This window comes from Crinia signifera, chromosome 9 (genome assembly GCF_055691185.1).
Source record: "Crinia signifera chromosome 9, ASM5569118v1, whole genome shotgun sequence".
NCBI classification, from domain to species: domain Eukaryota; kingdom Metazoa; phylum Chordata; class Amphibia; order Anura; family Myobatrachidae; genus Crinia; species Crinia signifera.
Window position 1 is genome coordinate 57,767,152 of NC_139225.1, and position 19,744 is coordinate 57,786,895.

General features: G+C 44.3%; 1 protein-coding gene across 3 annotated transcripts in view; it reads right to left on the reverse strand.

Annotated features, from left to right (window-relative positions):
- The window catches only part of MID2 (midline 2), a 241,980-nt gene that overhangs the window by 33,545 nt on the left and 188,691 nt on the right, over positions 1 to 19,744 (reverse strand). For all 3 annotated transcript variants that reach the window (XM_083159114.1, XM_083159113.1, XM_083159112.1), the window contains one exon: positions 15,690 to 15,851. In XM_083159114.1, the coding sequence (XP_083015240.1) occupies positions 15,690 to 15,851 (162 nt within the window). The remainder of the gene's footprint in view (positions 1 to 15,689; positions 15,852 to 19,744) is intronic.

The following is a 19,744-nucleotide window of genomic DNA, read 5'->3' on the forward strand; positions in this document are numbered from 1 at the left end:
CGGCGCGGAAAAAGGATCACTAAACCCCACTCCCTTTTGATATATAGATATATATATCTACAAAAAAAGTTCAAATATAGTGCGCAAGTCCTGAAATACTTGATTGTCTGGAACCACAAATGTCCCGTCTGTTGCTTTTCACTTTTATAACAGCACTCGGTATCTGTCCTTTAGACCGGCAGCTCCGCTAATTACCCTTACGGGCACCTGGATTCACAGGTAAACGTTTTTCTATAAAAGAAAAGAGGAGCGGGTACTTGTGAGTTATCCGGGCTGCCGATTTTGTCCTTAAGTTTAGTTAACTTAAGGACACCCGACCGACGCGATGCCCGCGATTTAGCCCCAAATCGGGGGCATCGCGTCGGTCGTGGCCGTTATAAGGGACAGCGACGCGATGCCCGCGATTTCCCATAGACAGTAATGTTAAAAGACGCGATGGACCCGATTTCCCATAGACAGTAATGTTAAAAGACGCGATGGACCCGATTTCCCATAGACAGCAATGTTAAAATAAAATGACAATGTTAAATTGGCCAATATGGCCATTTCACATTGGATATGTTTTAAAAAAAAAGGTTTCATGGCCCCCCACCACCGTTAACGCCACCCTGCTATTGAGACCAACCCGAAGCGTGGCGAGCGCAGCGAGCCCGCGAGGGGCGGCGGTACGCGTCCTCCGACCTTTTCATACCCCTACTACCCACTAGGGCGTGGAGTGAGAATAGAATAGTGTGGCGAGCGCAGCGAGCCACCGTGGCCCGAAGCGTGGCGAGCGCAGCGCGCCCCGTGAGGGGACGCGGATACCTTCACAGGTATCCGCATCCCCTTGCGGGCTTCACAGGTGTCCGCGTGCGCTCGCCACGCTTCGGGCTCGGTGGCTCGCTGCGCTCGCCACACTATTCTATTCTCACTCCACGCCCTAGTGGATAGTAGGGGTATGAAAAGGTCGGAGGACGCGTACCTCCGCCGCTCGCCACGCTTCGGGTTGGCGTCAATAGCGGGGTGGCGTTAACGGTGTTGGGGAGCCATGAAACTTTTTTTTTTTAAAACATATCCAATGTGAAATGGCCATATTGGCCAATTTCACATTGTCATTTTATTTTAACATTGCTGTCTATGGGAAATCGGGTCCATCGCGTCTTTTAACATTATTGTCTATGGGAAATCGTGGGCATCGCGTCGCGGCCCCTTATAACGGCCACGACCGACGCGATGCCCACGATTTCGGGCGCGATGAAAAAATCGGCAGCCCGGATAACTCACAAGTACCGAGGAGCGCTCCCATAGTGCTTATATCATTTATTTCAAAAAGTATAACGATCAGAGGTGCTCTCACCACTCGTCTCGTTTCCACAGGTATGACTGACGCCAGGCCACGCCCCTACGCGTTTCGTCACAAAGACTTCGTCAGAGGGCTCTGACGAAGTCTTTGTGACGAACCGCGTAGGGGCGTGGCCTGGCGTCGGTCATAGCTGTGGAAACGAGACGAGTGGTGAGAGCACCTCTGATCGTTACATGCTGCTTGGAGCAGTACGCATTTATGCTGTTATACCTGCGGTTGTGTTAAACCGACACTAACGGTACGTGATACCATTCCTATCATTCTGCTGGATACAGTTTTTTATACTTTTTGAAATAAATGATATAAGCACTATGGGAGCGCTCCTCTTTTCTTTTATAGAAAAATATATATATATCTATATATATATGTGTGTGTGTGCGCGCATGTGTCTATATTATATTAATATGATATTCCTACATATGATCTATATATTTTCTTTTACCACTTACTATAACTGTGCCAAGACCACTGTTTTTTTAATCCTTGAGAAACTTCTTAAATTCTCCAATATAAGTTGGAATATCAAGTATTACAAGACAGAAGAGTTTCTCAAACCAGCAATCATGATTTATATACGCTCTTAAGTGGATTTAAATCTGAATGCGCTGGAGGTGCCCCAAGAAAATGAATAATTAATTGCCAAGTGAAATCAGCTGTACAAAAAGGGGATTTCTTTTGTGGAGGTATACTTTATAAATTGTAATATTATCAATCTAAAACGGTTATGGCAGTGGTGGTGTCGACACATGAACTGCCGACGTACCAATACGTATATGGTGTAGCAAGGTGTTAAGTGCAATACACAGGAGTAACAATACTCAAAAGGTGGTTCACAAAATAAATGAAACTGTTTGATGCCCAGAAGGGGTTAAGGAGAAACAGCCACACAATGACCTCTCCAATTTAAAGGCTAGGTGGAATACCCAATACACTGGAAGAGGTGAATGACTATTGTGGGAGCTGCCAAGTTACAGCCAAGCTCTGGGTCTGTAAGGTGCACCACAGATCCCAGCAGCCTGCCTAAGCTGTAACCAGAGAAACTCCAGAGGCAAACAAACAAACAAACACACAGGCTGAGCAGTTTCTATTCTGGCTACCTAGCAAGGATTCTAACTAACAGACACACACATGCTAAACAGTTTCTATCCTGACTAGCTGGCAAGGATTCTAACTGACACACACACACACACACACACACACACACACACACACACACGCTAAACAGTTTCTATCCTGACTAACTAGAAAGGATTCTAACTGAACTTGCAGAGATTCAAGGTAACACTGACAGGAAGCTGAGAGACAAATTCAGCAGCACTTGTCTAGCCAGAAAGGAAAACTTATAAAGCAGGTGCTGCCCACGCCCCCACTCAGACATCACAGATTGTGAGCACCAAAACCAGGGCCGGAGTTCTTGCTGTGAACAGATTGCCTGTCACTACTGAAACAGCAAAAACTCTGACCGGAGTGCATGCTATGCTCAGGTTACTTACTAAAAGTGCCCATACACTAGTAACATTTATCTGCAGATCTGGCTGGTTGGAACAAAAACATGGTTATGGATGAGTGACAGTTTGTCAGTTTTCCAGCATTTCCAAGGTCAACTGTCATTTGCTCTCATCCATAACCAGGTTTTTGTTCCAACCAGACAGATCTGCAGATAAATCTGCGTGTGTATGGCCACCTTTACAGTACCCCCCCCCCCTCCCCCTTGACGAGGGGTCAAGGAACCCCTAAATCCCGGTTTATCTGGGAACTCCCGGAAAGAAGCCTGTTTTAATCTTGGCGCATGAAGGTCCCCATCACGGACCCAAGATCTCTCCTCAGTGCCATATCCCTTCCAGTGCACCAAATAGGACAATTTACCCCGTACCACATTAGAGTCAATGATCCTCTCAACCAAAAATTCCTTGTGACCTGACACCGAGATAGGAGCTGGTCTTTTAACTAAGGAGCTTTTGTGGAATGCTGGTTTCAGGAGAGAGCAATGGAAGGTTCTCTTGACACCCAATGCCCTAGGCAACTTCAAATCGAAAGGCCACCGGGTTAATAACCTTGATGATCCGAAACAGGCCAATAAATCGGGGACCCAGCTTGTGAGATGGCTGCATCAACCTCAAGTTCTTAGTGGAGAGCCAGACCAGGTCACCCAGTTTGAACTGACAGGGCCTTTTGCTTCTGTCGAAGCGTGCCCTGGTCCTAAGCGAGACAGACATGAGTTCTTGCTTATCCCTTCTCCAAATTCCTCTAAGATAGGAGACTGTAGAAGAACCTCCTGTAGTAGGGCCCCCCGGATCAAAAGATTTGGCTTTGGGATGAAACCCAAGCATACAGAAAAATGGGGATACACCTGTGGCAGAGTGAGCGTCGTTATTATAAGCAAACTCTGCCAGAGGCAAATGATCAACCCAATCATTCTGACACTTGGAAACGTAACACCTCAAAAATTGCTCCAAGGACTGATTGACCCGCTCTGTCTGTCTGTTGGACTGTGGGTGGTACCCTGAAGAGAGACAAACAGTAATCTGGAAGGCCAAACAAAAGGACCTCCAAAATCTGGCCACGAACTGAGGGCCTCTATCTGAGACAATGTCCACGGGCAATCCATGGAGGCGTACGACATGTTGCAAAAACAACTCAGACAACCTCTTAGCGGATGGCAGCCCCACCAATGGAACAAAATGAGCCATCTTGGAAAAGCGGTCCACCACCACCCAAATAGCACTCATCCCTAAGGACTTTGGCAGAACAACAACAAAATCCATCGAAATATGAGTCCATGGCCTGGACGGGATGGGCAAAGGGTGCAAAGGACCCAGTGGGGTGCCCCGAGGAGTCTTATTCTTGGCACACACTTCACAAGAGCGAACCCATTGGGTAACATCCCTGGAAACAGAAGGCCACCACACCGCCCTGGACAACAACTCCAGAGATCCAGCAATGCCCGGATGCCCCGCCGACCTTTTGGCATGGAATTCAAGAAAAACCCGTTCTCTGAGTTTTTCAGGCACAAACAAAAGCCCCCCCGGAACGCCAGGAGGGGCCTGTCCCAGTGCCCTCAGGACCACCGACAACAGGTCCTGAGCAATACCCACTCTGATGCGAGAAGATGGAATAATGGGCATCACTTTATCACTGGTCTCCTGCACAGGAGCAAAACTACACGAGAGGGCATCTGCCTTCACATTTTTTGAGCCTGGGCGATAGGTGATAACGAAGTTAAATCTGGCGAAGAACAAAGCCCATCGAGCTTGCCTGGCATTGAGTCGCTTCGCAGATTCTAGATAGGCTAAATTCTTATGGTCCGTCAAGATCGTGACCAAAAACTTAGCCCCCTCCAGCCAATGTCTCCACTCCTCCAAAGCATCCTTAATAGCCAATAACTCCCGGTTCCCAACATCATAGTTCATTTCCGCAGAGGAAAACTTGCGGGAGTAAAAGGCACAGGGATGGAGACGGTCTTCGACATTGCTAAATTGAGACAATACTGTCCCAATGACCTTTTCGGAAGCGTCCACCTCCACCACAAAAGGGCGCTCTGGGTCTGGATGGCGAAGGACCTTAGCCGAAACAAAGGCTCGCTTCAACCTAATAAACGCTAATTTAGCTTCACCAGACCATTGTGTGGTATCTGCTCCTTTCTTGGTAAGAGCCACTATGAGTGCCACAATAGATGAGAACTTGGGGATAAATTGTCTATAAAAATTAGCAAAACCCAAGAAACGTTGGATTGCTTTTAAATTACTGGGCTGTACCCAGTCAAGCACCGCCTGCACTTTCGAGTCCTCCATCTGGAAACCAAAAGGGGAGATGACATAACCTAAGAATGTGATTTGTCGCACCTTAAACTCACATTTCTCAAGCTTGGCACAGAGATGGTGTTCCCTAAGCTTCTGGAGGACCAAACGCACATGCTGCCGATGCTCCTCTAGAGATTTAGAAAAGATCAAGATGTCATCCAGGTAGACCACCAAGAATCTATCTAAAAACTCCCTGAGCACATCATTAATGAAATCCTGGAAAACTGCTGAAGCGTTGGAAAGGCCAAAGGGCATAACTAAATATTCGTAATGCCCAGAATGGGTGTTAAATGCAGTCTTCCATTCATCCTCCTCCCTCACACGAATCAGATTATAAGCTCCTCGCAAATCAATTTTAGAAAAAAATAGTGGCAGTGCGGAGCTGATCAAACAAGACTTATATGAGGGGCAAGGGATAAGAATTCTTGATAGTGATCCGGTTTAACTCTCTAAAGTCTATGCATGGTCGCAATGTCCCATCCTTCTTCTCAACAAAAAAGAATCCCGATCCCACAGGAGACTGCGAATGCCGAATAAAACCCTTAGCCAGACTCTCTTCTATATACTCTGCCATCGCCTGGGACTCTGGACGCGACAGAGAGTACAACCTGCTTTTGGGAGCTTGGCCCCGGGCACCAAGTCAATAGTGCAGTCATAAGAGCGATGAGGAGGCAGTGTCTCAGCAACTTTTTTACAGAATACATCAGAAAAGTCTGCATACTGTTTTGGTAATCCTGGAGGTTTAATTTGTGACAGCCGAATAGGAAGCCGACAACAACTTTGAGAGCATTTACTGCCCCAACTAAGGATCTCCCCAGTTACCCAGTCAAAAACTGGATAATGCATCCTTAACCAAGGTAACCCAAGAACTATAGGAGCAAAAGAACATGTAACTACAAAGAAAGACAGTCTTTCCGAATGCATGGCTCCAACAGAGAGAGTGATGGGTACCGTTTGGGAAACAATTCTACCTTGAGATAAGGGTTCACTATCGAGACCACACACCATAATCTCAGAACCCAAAGGAACCATTGGAATGAGATGTGCCTGAGTAAACTGGCGGTCAATAAAAATATCGTCAGCGCCACTATCTACAAATGTATTAATCTGTAGAGTTTGGCTGTTGATCCCCAAAGTAACTGGAATTAAAAAGGTCTTATTAGGGGTATCCAAACTTCAGCCTGAAAGGGTATTCCCCATTACCCTCAGGCCCTGAAGTTTTCTGGTTTCTCCGGACATGAACTCATTAAATGGCCCTTTCCCCCGCAATACAAGCACAGACCCTGAGCTCTTCTCCTAGCTTTCTCCCGGGTAGAGAGTTTACTGGCTCCGATCTGCATGAGCTCCTCAGAATCCACAGGAGTCCCCTCAAATTCCCCACTAACGACAGAGAAAGGGAGCACTTTTTCCTGCCTACGCTCACAAAATCTCCTATCCATTCTAATGGACAATTGCATGAGTTGGTCCAGAGAAGTCGGGGAGGGAAATTGTACCAATAGATCTTTTATTTGATCCGACAAACCCCCTCTGAATTGGCTGCGGAGTGCCGGATCGTTCCACTTGTGTCATTAGCCAACTGCCTAAACTCTGTACAATAGATCTCGGCGGCTCGATGCCCCTGTTTCAGGGATCTGATCTGTGCTTCTGCTGAGGCTATCTTATCAGGGTCGTCGTACAGAACCCCCAGGGCGGCAAAAAAGGCATCCACACTTTGCATAGTTAGGCTATCAGGGTTGAGACCGAAAGCCCAAGTTTGGGGATCACCCTGCAGCAGGGAAATTATAATGCCCACCCGCTGCACCTCTGAACCTGACGAATAAGGCCTGAGTCTAAAGTACAATTTACACCCTTCCCTGAAGTTGAAGAACTGTGACCGATTCCCCGAGAACCGGTCAGGGAGGTTTATTTTAGGCTCTTTAACCACAGTCCCCGTATTAGAAACTGTCCTTTTAGCAACATTCTGGGTACTAACCCGGAGGGACAATTCTTGGAACTGCAGCGACAGTGAGTGAACCTGATCAACTACCTGTTGCAATGTATTTTGAGGACTGGACTCCATATTCCCCAAAATTACAACACTTGTTAAGGCTGCTGAATATGTTATGGCAGTGGTGGTGTCGACACATGAACTGCCGACGTAACAATACGTATATGGTGTAGCAAGGTGTTAAGTGCAATACACAGGAGTAGCAATACTCAAAAGGTGGTTCACAAAATAAATGATACTGTTTGATGCCCAGAAGGGGTTAAGGAGAAACAGCCACACAATGACCTCTCCAATGTAAAGGCTAGGTGGAATACCCAAATACACTGGAGGAGGTGAATGACTATTGTGGGAGCTGCCAAGTTACAGCCAAACTCTGGGTCTGTAAGGTGACACAACAGATCCCAGCAGCCTGCCTAAGCTGTAACCAGAGAAACTCCAGAGGCAAACAAACAAACAAACAAACAAACAAACAAACAAACACACAGGCTGAGCAGTTTCTATCCTGACTAACTAGAAAGGATTCTAACTGAACTGGCAGAGATTCAAGGTAATACTGACAGGAAGCTGTGAGACAAATTCAGCAGCACTTGTCTAGCCAGAAAGGAAGACTTATAAAGCAGGTGCTGCTCACGCCCCCACTCAGACATCACAGACTGTGAGCACCAAAACCAGGGCCGGAGTTCCTGCTGTGAACAGATTGCCTGTCACTACTGAAACAGCAATAACTCGGACCGGAGTGCATGCTATGCTCAGGTTACTTACTAACAAAAACCTAACCTTCCTTACTCTACTTTTTTTTTTAAATAGTTGATAAGATAACAATTATATTGGTAGATTACATAAAACAAATTTTGGGAATACATATAATAATTGTGGTGTTCATACTGTATATCAAATAGTCAGAAGGCATAAACAGCTCATCATCATAGGACTATCTGTGCATTTACAGCATTTATGTCATAAATCATGTATCATATAGATATATTCAATATAGTGGCTATCTACCATTTAAAGAAATGTCTAGCCTCACAAAATACTAAGAATAAAGTTTTTTATTGCTAATTATGCTAAATATATATATATATATATATATATATATTATATACAGTAGCAGGGTTGCCTACCCTCCTGGAATAGCCGGGAGGCTCCTGAAAATCGGGCGGCACCCCCAAATCTCCGCCACGGAAGAGTCAATTACCCGCGATTCAAGGGTTTTCGTGGGCAGGGGTGGTGCAAATCCTCAAAGAACCGCGAATTGAAGGATTTGCAGTACTGTGGGTGGGGCTTGATGACTTCTAAGGCTACTATTAAGAATGCCTTTAAAACACTGCACCAATATTATGGCTTTTCTCTACTTCACTGGAAACCTAGTGCTGCTAGGAAAGTGTCACTGTTAAAACCACATCAACCTTTAAAGGTTCCGCATTTTAGTGCACAAATAACACCATCTGAATATAACCTAGTGTGGTCACTTTTTTGTCACTTGTTTAAACGATAAGACACTGCTTTCCCTATAGCAGGCTGAGAACATGACAAAATGTGGAAATATAGGCGCCGCAAGAGGAATGAACGAAAACTGCGGAATCTTTGTTGTTAAATAGCAGGTAGCAATTATCACTGCGTCACAAACAGACCCCCAAAGAACCTCTGCTCAAAAACAGCTTCAGATTTAGTTTTCTTTTAAACTAATGTCACTATGAGCAGTGGTTTATACTCATTTTCTTTTTTCCAAAGTGTGGCTGACATTGACAAAGAGCCTGAAAGTAAGCCCCACATCACCGCATGTATCTCCTTGACAGTAGCAATTAGAGAAGCTATATGGAGCATTTTGGTTAGGATTCAGCAGGAATTCTAGTAGCAGTGTTATTTCAGAAACAGTATGCATGATCCAAACAGTCTCCTTTTATGTACCTTAGTTAACAGGTTCTAAATACATTACACATGATATCACAAACATAATACATTTGCTGCAAGCAGATAAATAATGTTACACCAAAGGCATGCGCTTTATTGCTAAATGGAAGTGCATACATTATATTTGCCTAGCCAGACATATAACTAAATTGTATTGTATTGAGTGTCTGATCTTTGAAAGGCATTTATTTCCGAGGCTAAAACAGGAGCCAAAGCTTATAAAGAAGATGCCTTATATGCAATGATTTGCAAGAACCTACAAGGGTAGAGTCATTTTAGCAGTACGAGATAGCATTACATTCAGAAGTCATACTGGAAAGCAGTTTCCTCTTACCAAAGCAGAAAATGAGGTTTTAATAGAAACTCTGCATCCTTTCTCACTTGGACACAGTAAGTATTAGATGCCTTCTTGCTGGATTCTTCTGGCTTAGTCTTCCCGACAAAGTGAAGATTAGCAGTATAGAAAATAGGATGCATTCTCAAGATTGAAAAGAATTATTCCTTGGAAATACCACTTTTGTGAAGCGCACAATGTCTGTGAGCCACTGTGACCTAAATGAGTAGTTGTTCCCCTTACTCACTCATGATGCATGGGCAAAAATCCAATACTTCACAGCGGTACTGAAAGAGTAATGAGGAATTAGCAAAGGAAGAGAGAGCCAGAATGAATTAATATCTAAGTAGCTGGATGCTTACTAACCTGTACAGGGAAAGAACAACTGCATAGGTTACATTGACACGCTCTCTTTAATATTACAGTATATTGGGTAACTTGCTGTTGCCTGTGGCTTTGAGCATGCTGAAATCACTTCATTTTTTATTTGAGGCATTATAGCTGTATTACTTTTCATACTCCGGCCCACGTGGACATTGTAAGCAATGTACAGGCCTTCACCCAGCACTCACACCAGTATTACTGTGTGCCCTATGCACTGACTTCAGTGTGGTAAATAATGTACAATGTGCATATTGGGCCCTATTCAGAAATTATCTCTGCTGTGCAATTTCACACAACGGCCCTTATGCAGATCTGATCGCATTACAAATTTGTTTTCAAAATGGGCAAAACCATATGCACTGCAGGTGGGGCAGATGTAACATGTGCAGGGAGAGTTAAACATCTGACTACTGATGAACTGCATATGTGCAAAGTCCGTGACGCAAGCAAGACACCTGCTAGTGAAGAAATCCTGCTACTTTTTTCTTTCTCTAGACATTTGCAAAATGATGGACAGGAAGTGGGCATCTGAGGGTGGTAACTAACCGGCCACTAAACGACAATGTTAAGAAAACCATTAGGCATGTAAAAAAAATGCTGGGATTGTCAGGGAAAATGCAGGCGTGACAATTTCTGTCAGGGGAGGGTGTGTGATGTCAGCTCTAGGCACTATGGGGTTTATTCTGGTTGGTGCGGCTGGGCCGTACGCGTACGTTCCGGGGTTTTTAATGATCTGCGCATGCGTACCATCTCCAATGCGCAGGCGCGAACACTCCACAACGCTTACGGACGGGTCTCTCCGTGCGAAAAAACCTGTACGCGAGAGTACGGGCATTGGGGGCGGCATAGGGGCGTGTTGAGGGGAGCGGCCGAAATAATGAGGGAAAATGGGCGTAAACATGGGCGTACACGGGGGTGTGCAGCAAAAATGAACGGTGCTACTACCGCTCGATCGGCTAAAGCACCGTTCATTTCGGACACAAAACAGGCGGCTGCCAACCGCCACCTCAGACCACCCCTACAGATACCGCATGACAGCGTGCGCCTGGGTTTGCTAATTTACGCTGATTACTACTCAAACACATACACCTGAATGTAATAAGCAATGCTGCAGTCTATTAAGTCCAAACCATGATTTCACTACCTGCAACCCACACACAGCACTCAAACACCTTGGAAGCTTATCTTTCTATACTTCTCGACATTTAAAGGATTGTTTAATTTAAGGTACTGTAAGAATCTTTGTAAGACCTGCTTATATATGCTAAGGTAGGTATTTGTTAAACAGTTATACACATTCACTACGTGCTTTCATAGACTTTACACAGTAGCACACTAAATCTACACAAGTCGACATGTGTCAACATTTTCACTGTAACATCAACATAAGTTGATCTAAAAGTAAGCAATGTGGGGACACATAGATAGTGATTAAAATGACACATTAGAACATAACAAATATACATGTAATGAGGGTTAAAATGTTGTGTTATTAGGGTCTTTATTAAGGTAGACAATTGAGTTAATAGAAAACAATAATTGAATAACAATTAGAATAATTAATTAATTTTCTTAATTATAGATGAAAGGCAAGATTTGCAGGTCCATATATGTGAAGGGTATGCCAGCGTGCACGGACGTACGCTCACTCTCATGAGCGGTGACATACGCTGAGTTTTCCATTGAAAACAATAGAGACCCATCCGTGCACGGTGGCGTACGCTCAGATAGCCGCAAGAAGTCGGTGGGAAGACGGACGAGAGACGTCCGTAAACGGTGGCGTACGCTCTGTTGTACGCCAGTTGTCAGAGTCTAAGGGGTGAGCCGTCCGTGTACGTTAGCGTACGCTCAATTGTACGCCACTCCCCTTTGTCGGTGTTTCTGGCCGTACGTATGCGGCTGATTGGTGGGTGGACTTAACCTTAACGGGCGCGTACGGAGAGCGTACGCTAATATGGAACGTACGCACGTTTGGCCGCACCGATCAGAATAACCCCCTATATGCCTGGATTCATCGCAGTTGCCGAGCAAGTCACTGGCTACTCCTACTGTTTGGTGCCCAATGGAAAAATCATTGGATGGTGAGCCTGTAACTAAGGGCTTGGGCATTTTCGCTTACTTGCGAATTCTGCGCTAGGCGCACACATCCATTCACATGGCAAACACATTCATTCGCAAGGTGGGATTTCCTTCTAGCAGGCGGTGTTTACATGATCGCTGGATGCTGCTAATCCACTCATTGGTGATCAGGTCTGAATTACCCCTATTGTGTCTGCCTTGTAGAGTAAGTATTTGGATTATTTTGGTACATGTTAATAGAATGAAGCCTGATGGTAACATTAAACTACTCTATTAGCACAGTTGAGATATTAAACCTCTCAAACTTTGTTGCCAAGTCCAAAATGAAAATTACCATATACAGAGGTCACCAGTGACGTGTGGTAATGTAAATGGCTGGATAGTCAATGGCTAGTATCAGAGCCAAACTTACACTGAGGGGTAGATATATGAAGCAGTGATAATGGAGAAGTGATAAAGTGCCTAGTACTTTATCGCCGGCCAATCATCTCCTGACTGTTAGGTTACAGGCTGGGTTTAAAAAGGGACAGTTAGGAGCTGATTGGCCGGTGATAAAGCACCAGGCACTTTATCACTTCTCCACCCTTATCACTGCTTCATACATCTACCCCACAGACACATAGGGTGAGATTTAATAGGATGAGATATTCAGAAAGTGAGAGATTTGGGAAGAAATCTCCAGTTTTTTTAAAGCGGCAATCATTTACACTTCAAAACTGGTATTGCAGTGTAAATGGTTGCTGCTTTAAAAAAACCTGGAGATTTCTTACCAAATCTCTCACTTTTTGAATCTCTCATCCTATTAAATCTCACCCATAGTATATGAACCTAAGGTTTCATGTGGACATTATACAACAGTGCAAGCAGTATTAACTGCAGGAAAGTCAGTTAGTTTGAACAGAAATGTGCTGACAAGGTACTGTAGGCAGGTGACAGTATATGCCAATACTTGATAATACAAATGATTAAAATAATGAAAAAAAAACCATATTTAGAATATCATCTTTGTAGTTTTATATTATATTATAGATTGGAGTATACTACAGTATGACAGCAGATGCTTTGCCTCACCTTCATTACCTGATTGCACATCACTGGATGATACCATCTAGTAATCTATAGCACATTGTTGGCGGGATGCACTAACATCCGCAGCCAATCTCCACTGCACATCGTCGGCTAACGCATAGATAATTATCGCATAGGCACTGTATGCGATAATTATCGCATAGGACAGCTCTTGCGTTAAGAGCTGTCCTTTGCGATGCGCCTGGCAATGGCAGTGGGTCCCCGGCGTCTCTCCAGTGGCTCCCCCTCCTCTCTTACCCAGCTGCTGATGCTGCGGGATCTGCCTCCTCCTCCCTGCACCCAGAAGGGGATGTGGGGATAGGGAAGAGGGCACTGGCCCAGGCAACACAGTAGCAGGTGAGGGGGCAGGGCGCAGTGGTGGGGGTCGGTGCAGGGTAGTGTGGGTCGCAATAAGAAGCCCATAGGCTTCTATGGGGTATCGCCATCTTTTGGTTACCTCTGTCACAGTAACCCAGCAGTGGAGCTTTAGTCCATCCCGAAATGCATTAAAAACTCCAATACCGCATTTTTACATTGTCCCTTCCTTTAAGCTTGTTCTTCCACTACAATGCCTGTTCCTGTACAGTGACGTAGCATTGGCACCGTAAAGACCCCACAGTGGCTTGGGGGAGCCAGCACCAATGTGGTCTACGGAGCATGCTGAAAACACCTGAGACATAGGCAGACAGCCTGGTGGTGCGCGTCATGTGGCTCATGCCGCAAGGTATCGCTCCCATAGGTAAAAGCTATACACAGTGCCTATTAGCTGCTGTGAATAGTGTGGGTGTGACAGCTAGAGCCATCAACGTACTGATTCCCTCCCTCTGTGTCCTGAGTACTACAGTGGGCAAGAAACCCCTGGAAAGGAGCATGTGACCCCTGGCAACATGCATGTAACCCCTTGTCAACAAGCATGTAACTGCTGGCAATGAGCATAATAGACATGGCAATGAGAATGATACACCTGGCAATGAGCATGTAACTCTTGTAAACCAGCATGTAAACTCTAGCACTGAGCATGTAATCCCTGGCAATGAGTATGTAATCACATGTAACCCCTGGCAAGGAGCATATACACCTGGCAATGGACATGTAACCCGTGGCAATGAGCGTTTAACCCCTGGCAATAAGAAGAAAAACCTAGCAATGAGCATGAAGGAAACAAATTATAATCAATGTTGGGGGGTCACCAGAGACTTTTTTGGCTGGGGTGCTGAACATTTCTAGATGCTAGAAGAGGCGGTGGCCTCCTCTAGCATCCTCAAAAAATGTTTTCATTAGCAGCTATATGTGTGATGCCATGATGTCTGGCTCGCTGAAGAATGCTGTGTGAGTAGTCTTCCACACCACTGAATTATGGAGAAGCAAGAAGAAGATCCAATGGTGGTGGAGGGAGGGGTAACAGAAACAAGGGTTTTCTAGATATATATGGGAGAGAAACAGTGATATGGGAAGGGTGCAGAGACTGCTGTAGAGACACCAAGTGTGTGTGTTTATTGGGGGGGAGCACAGACTGCTGACAAAAAAAAGTGAGAAAGGCACATAAATGCCTTTTACCGGGTGACAGATATCCTGATTTCGGCGCTGCATTATAACATTTACTACAAACACCTGTTCCTGAAGATTTAATGCCGCCCTATTCAGTCTGGCACAGGGGCGGATTGGCCCCCCCCAGGAAACCGAGCCATTTCCCGGTGGGCCGGCCCAAAACTCATTAAAAACGGGCCGGCCACGTTCCCCCCTGGGCTGGCTGTGCCGCGGGCAGCGGCCGCAGCACTTTGCCCAAATCCAAAATGGCCGCGGGAGGGCTGCTGTGCATGCACCGCACCTCCCTTCATGCGGGCTCCCAGCTCCCGTTCCCCCTCCGCCCAACCAGCAGAAAGAAGCAGTAGCAGGTGAGCCCCCCCCCCGCGCATTACATACCGCCGCCGCCGGCACCCCCGCACATTACCCAATAGCAATGGCCCCCCCCTGCAACCAATATACAGTAGCTACAGTATGCTCATGGTTTCCTTGTAGGAGTAGTAAGTCTTTACTTGACTAATTAAAAAGATAGAAAATAGATATAAATATTCAGATGTGTCCTAGTACATCTTTGCTGCAGTCACACCAGGTTACATTAGACTTCTAGCATTGGGTGTCTTTTATGTTTTTTTTTTTTTTGCTGAAATGCATCACATACACAACTGTATGCACAAGGAAGCTGTGGTGATTAATTTGATATATAAGACTTGTATATATTTGGGTGCGACTCAGGAACGACATGCTATAGTATAGCAACTGCAGCTCTATTCCAATACAAGTTCTGCTCTGCATACAGACTCAGTCACACACAATATACAATTGTCATATGAGAACAGTCTCCTTGTGTGTCCTACTCACATTATGAGTAAAGGGGCCCATACACCAGCTGTGTATTGAGGAAATCCTCCGATCCTATAGCGGTTGCATCGGGGGATTGGGAATTTTTAACATGCTTAATATCCTCGATCCCCCGCCAGAATGGCGGGTTTGAGGATTGAAGAATCACCCCTGCTCGTGTATGGGCCCTTAAGATGTATTTTCATGAAAAGAAAAAAGAAACCCAATATTAGCAGAGTTGCACTGGACCTGGTGACTCGTGCATCTCGAGCTGTGTGGCATATTAAGGATAGATGTGTAAAAACATATCTGTATTTTAAAAAAAATATTAAAATATTTCAAAATTGTCATGTGCACTAAAATACAAAGTGCCCCAGCTGATTAGAATGATAAAACAATGACATCATGCAGTATACTTACTATTGGTCTTGAGTCTTGCTGGATCACTATGTCTACTCCCAGCCTGGTTAATTGCTTTGACCAGGAAGATATAGCGTGTTCCACTCTGAAGGCCATGCACAGTGTAATGGTTCTGCTTGATATTGGGAACAATCATCCAGCTGTCCATGGAGCTGTACAGACCTGAAATGAAGGAGACTGGTAGTTAGTTAAATATGTACCTTTGTTAGTACTTTTGTATTGAAAATAAATAGTCCTTTGGATCCCATTATGTTTTCACAAATAATTTTTTTATCACAAGTACCAGTACAATTAGTATACCAATTATTCAGTTTAGATTCATAGCTAACCTGGATGCAACAAATATAGGTATGGAAAGTTACCCATTGAATGTACAATTTCATGCTTGCCTATTGTATTGGATATCCAACACACTCCCAAAAATGTCTCTACTCTAGGTTGTAGAGACATATGTTGCACCCAGATGTTCTATGAGGGGTGTGGCCAAATCCAGGAGTTGTCACCACCCCTCCCTTCATACAAATCTATGAAAAAAACTACTCAAGCCTCCCTGAAGCAGAAACATTTGCCAACAGCTGGCCTGGGTCCCCATTGGTTCCCTCAAACAAGTGAGTGCCTGGGTTAGTAGTACCCACTCACCCCCGAGTCTGTGCCTATGCATCCACTCCCAGAAGAGTTAGCACTCACTGAAATCTTGTCCTTTCACATGGATCCCTCCCCACATCCCCAATTAATTGAATAACTCGGCATAATGACAGGATTTACAGATTGCAGCAAAAAGATGGAGGTCAGTGGGGCATAAAGCAGGTCACGTTCCACACCCCCACGTCCCCGGAGGTGTAGCGTGGAGCCATGATATCTGGAGAAAGCTCATGTCATGGCACCCCCTCCCTGTATACAGATGGAGCCCTCCTCATTTAGCCCTTTAATAGGATTAAGTGAGTAATAGGATTACTCTGCTAATCCCCTACTGTGTTGTTCTATGTATTGTGTTGCTGCTGAGAACAATAGGATAGCCATGACCTAAGGAACAAAGTTGAGAGGGGCTCTAACTGTACGCATACACAAGTACACATACTGAAATAGTGTGGACTCCAGGTATCTAGCTCTTCGCACTCTGCAGGTAGGTTAAGGCGCTCAGTGAGGGGATTTAAGGCCGACGGACTCTGGTCCAGTGCCATCAGAGCAAATCCTACCACCAACTCTGGTCCAATGCCGCAGAGCATGTCTGACCTCCGACTCTGATCCAATGCCATTGGATTGGATGTCATGCTTGCCTTGTTGGGATTCCCTCCTTCGGGATGCTGGCATTGGTACATTGACCGCCGACATTCTGACTGATGGTTATGTATCCCACAGGGAATACACATACACATATAATACATGCACACATTGGGTATACATATACACACAGCATAATTATAAACACACAATCAACAGGTATAGACACACACATATACTCATAAAGCAAACATACACTCACCGTATACATACATTACATACAACCATTTACATACGCATACATAATATACAGTGCATACTGTACAAACACACACATAGTATATATACAGTACATACATACATACATATATATATATATATACACACACACTCATAGTATACATACACCCAGCATACTTGTACCATTAGTAAAGCAAATAAGCCACCTCCGGTAATCATAGATGATGTCCCCACCCCCACTGCTGCTATTAATACATCACCTGGCGAACATTCAGTGATTTATTGAAGTCTCCTACATTTACCCCTCTCCTTCCCCCGTCCCACGCTGCTGGCCCCACAACAAGCCACACACATTTGCAGAGTCAGCAGCACCCGGCCAGCCCAGCTCCCTCTCAAAGCCCTAGGGATGACCATGGATGAATCATAATCATCGTTGGTTTATGATCGATAACTCTGCCCCCAACACCTGTGAAGCCAGGCTCTCTTGGTTCAAATTTGTCCATGGGCAAGTCAGTTAAAGAAAATAGATGACCTTCAATAGTCATAACATCGATGGTCATCCATTTAAGATTATGCTGCCTTTGATGACTGTTTGTACTACTACAACGATGGCCATCCCTACAAAGCTCCATGTGATGTGGAGAGAGAGGAGCGGTTTGCAACGCCACCTACATTCAGCCAGTGGCAGCTCCACAGCTTTATATACACACATTCCTCCCTGTGCTCCACTCATCTCTGCTCTAAAGTATTGGTCAGCTGAGTGTATAGAAACCCCTCTGCATGCGCATATGCCACTCTGCCAGGGAGGGAAGAGGGGATAGAAGCTGCCTCTGCATGTCCTGGACTCCACCTTGAGATTTCCCAAAGGGTAGTAACAAAAACTGAACATTATATATTTTTAGGTGACTAATATAAATCTACATGTCAGATAATATTCATTATTATACTGCCTTTGACTATATCCACTATAGCTTGTTACATTATAATGATGCATCCTTCATGGTTTAGCGACATTTTTCCTAAAATAAAACACTGCTTAATAAATAAATCCTTAAAATTAAGAAGCCCTTAAATGAAACCCATACGGCAGCCAATACAGAACATTTTAATCTTGAATAAATCTGTATTTGATTTACCCACAGCTTGAATATGCGATTTCCACACAAAGAGCAGACAAAAGTCGGATGTGGAAATATTTACCCGGTGCTGAAACAATTCTGTCACCTAGCTAGGGATGACAAATCGGCAAAACAAACATAGGCCGGTGAGTACAATACATCTGCCGTCATTGAGCTAAAAATAAACTATACATGAACATTACCTGCCTGTCTACATAAAACATACAACGGAAGATAACACAAATATTATATATGGGAAATTAATGACAGTAGTCAGTGATTTTTTGATATGTCAAATAAAATAAATTCAGAAGATATTTTCCATGCCATTTTCACCTCAGGATAAGAATAAAGACAAGACAAGGGACGGAGCCAGCGTCAACATGTTACAATGTTCTACACTCCGTTAAGGTTTATTGGAATCCACATTGGAACTGAGATATTCCTATTTGGAATATGTAAGAAATACTGTATTTGGGAACACACTTGGAGAGTTTTGTGCCCAGGTGGTTAAACTATTTTTGACTATTACATAATAGCATTGCCTGTGTTATAATCGTTCATTTATTCTAGTACGTAGCACTGAATAATCTAAAATATGAGTCTATAAGCAATTTTCTACTATCTGTCCTTGATTCACTAAACACTGCAATGGCTGAAATAGTCTCAGTCTCCTGAACTCATGCAATTTCACGCACCTGAATCTAGGAGTACACACGCCATCAGTGCTGGGATTGACACAAAGTCAGGCTTAGAAGTCAGAGCAGCCTATGCATAACAAACAGACTGTAGTAGTGGCTGCCCATAATAAGGAAATAGAAACCTAAATTGTAGGGTTTCTATTGAAAATATTCTACAAAGTGCATGAAGCCATAACCTGGGATTTGTTCATTATAAAATTTATTCTGGTAGTATGTCGTTTTTTTTGTGGAAATTGATGCAAAATGATAATGTTTGCCAACTCCGTTATATACAGTAGTTATTTATTTTCCTTCTGTCATTATATTTTCAGAAAACCTACCAGGCCTTACTATCATTGTGCAGGCCTTTTCCTTAGCGGCGGTGTAGTGGAGGGTGAGTACAAACACCAGGAGTGTAAAGACTCTGAGTACACACATGCAAAAAGAAACTGTTGGAAGCTACTATTAAAGTATCCAACTGAGACATCTGGGACTCGTGTTGGTTTTTCACACAGTCAATTTTGATTACATACAACTCACAAATTCCCAGCCTCTGACTGCTGTAAAATTCAGTTAGACTATTCCACTCACATTATGCTTGCCCTTTCATGTTAACTCAAACAGTACATACAGTACTGTACCTTCTATTTATATTCTATAGCGTTTGCTTCCAGTGTAGTATAAGAGATACAGTCTTTTCAGCAATTGCATTCAGATTTTCCTAGCTCACACATTTATCTGATACAATGTTCTTACAAGTCAGAATCAGTTCTAATTAAGATCTGAATTTCGATAT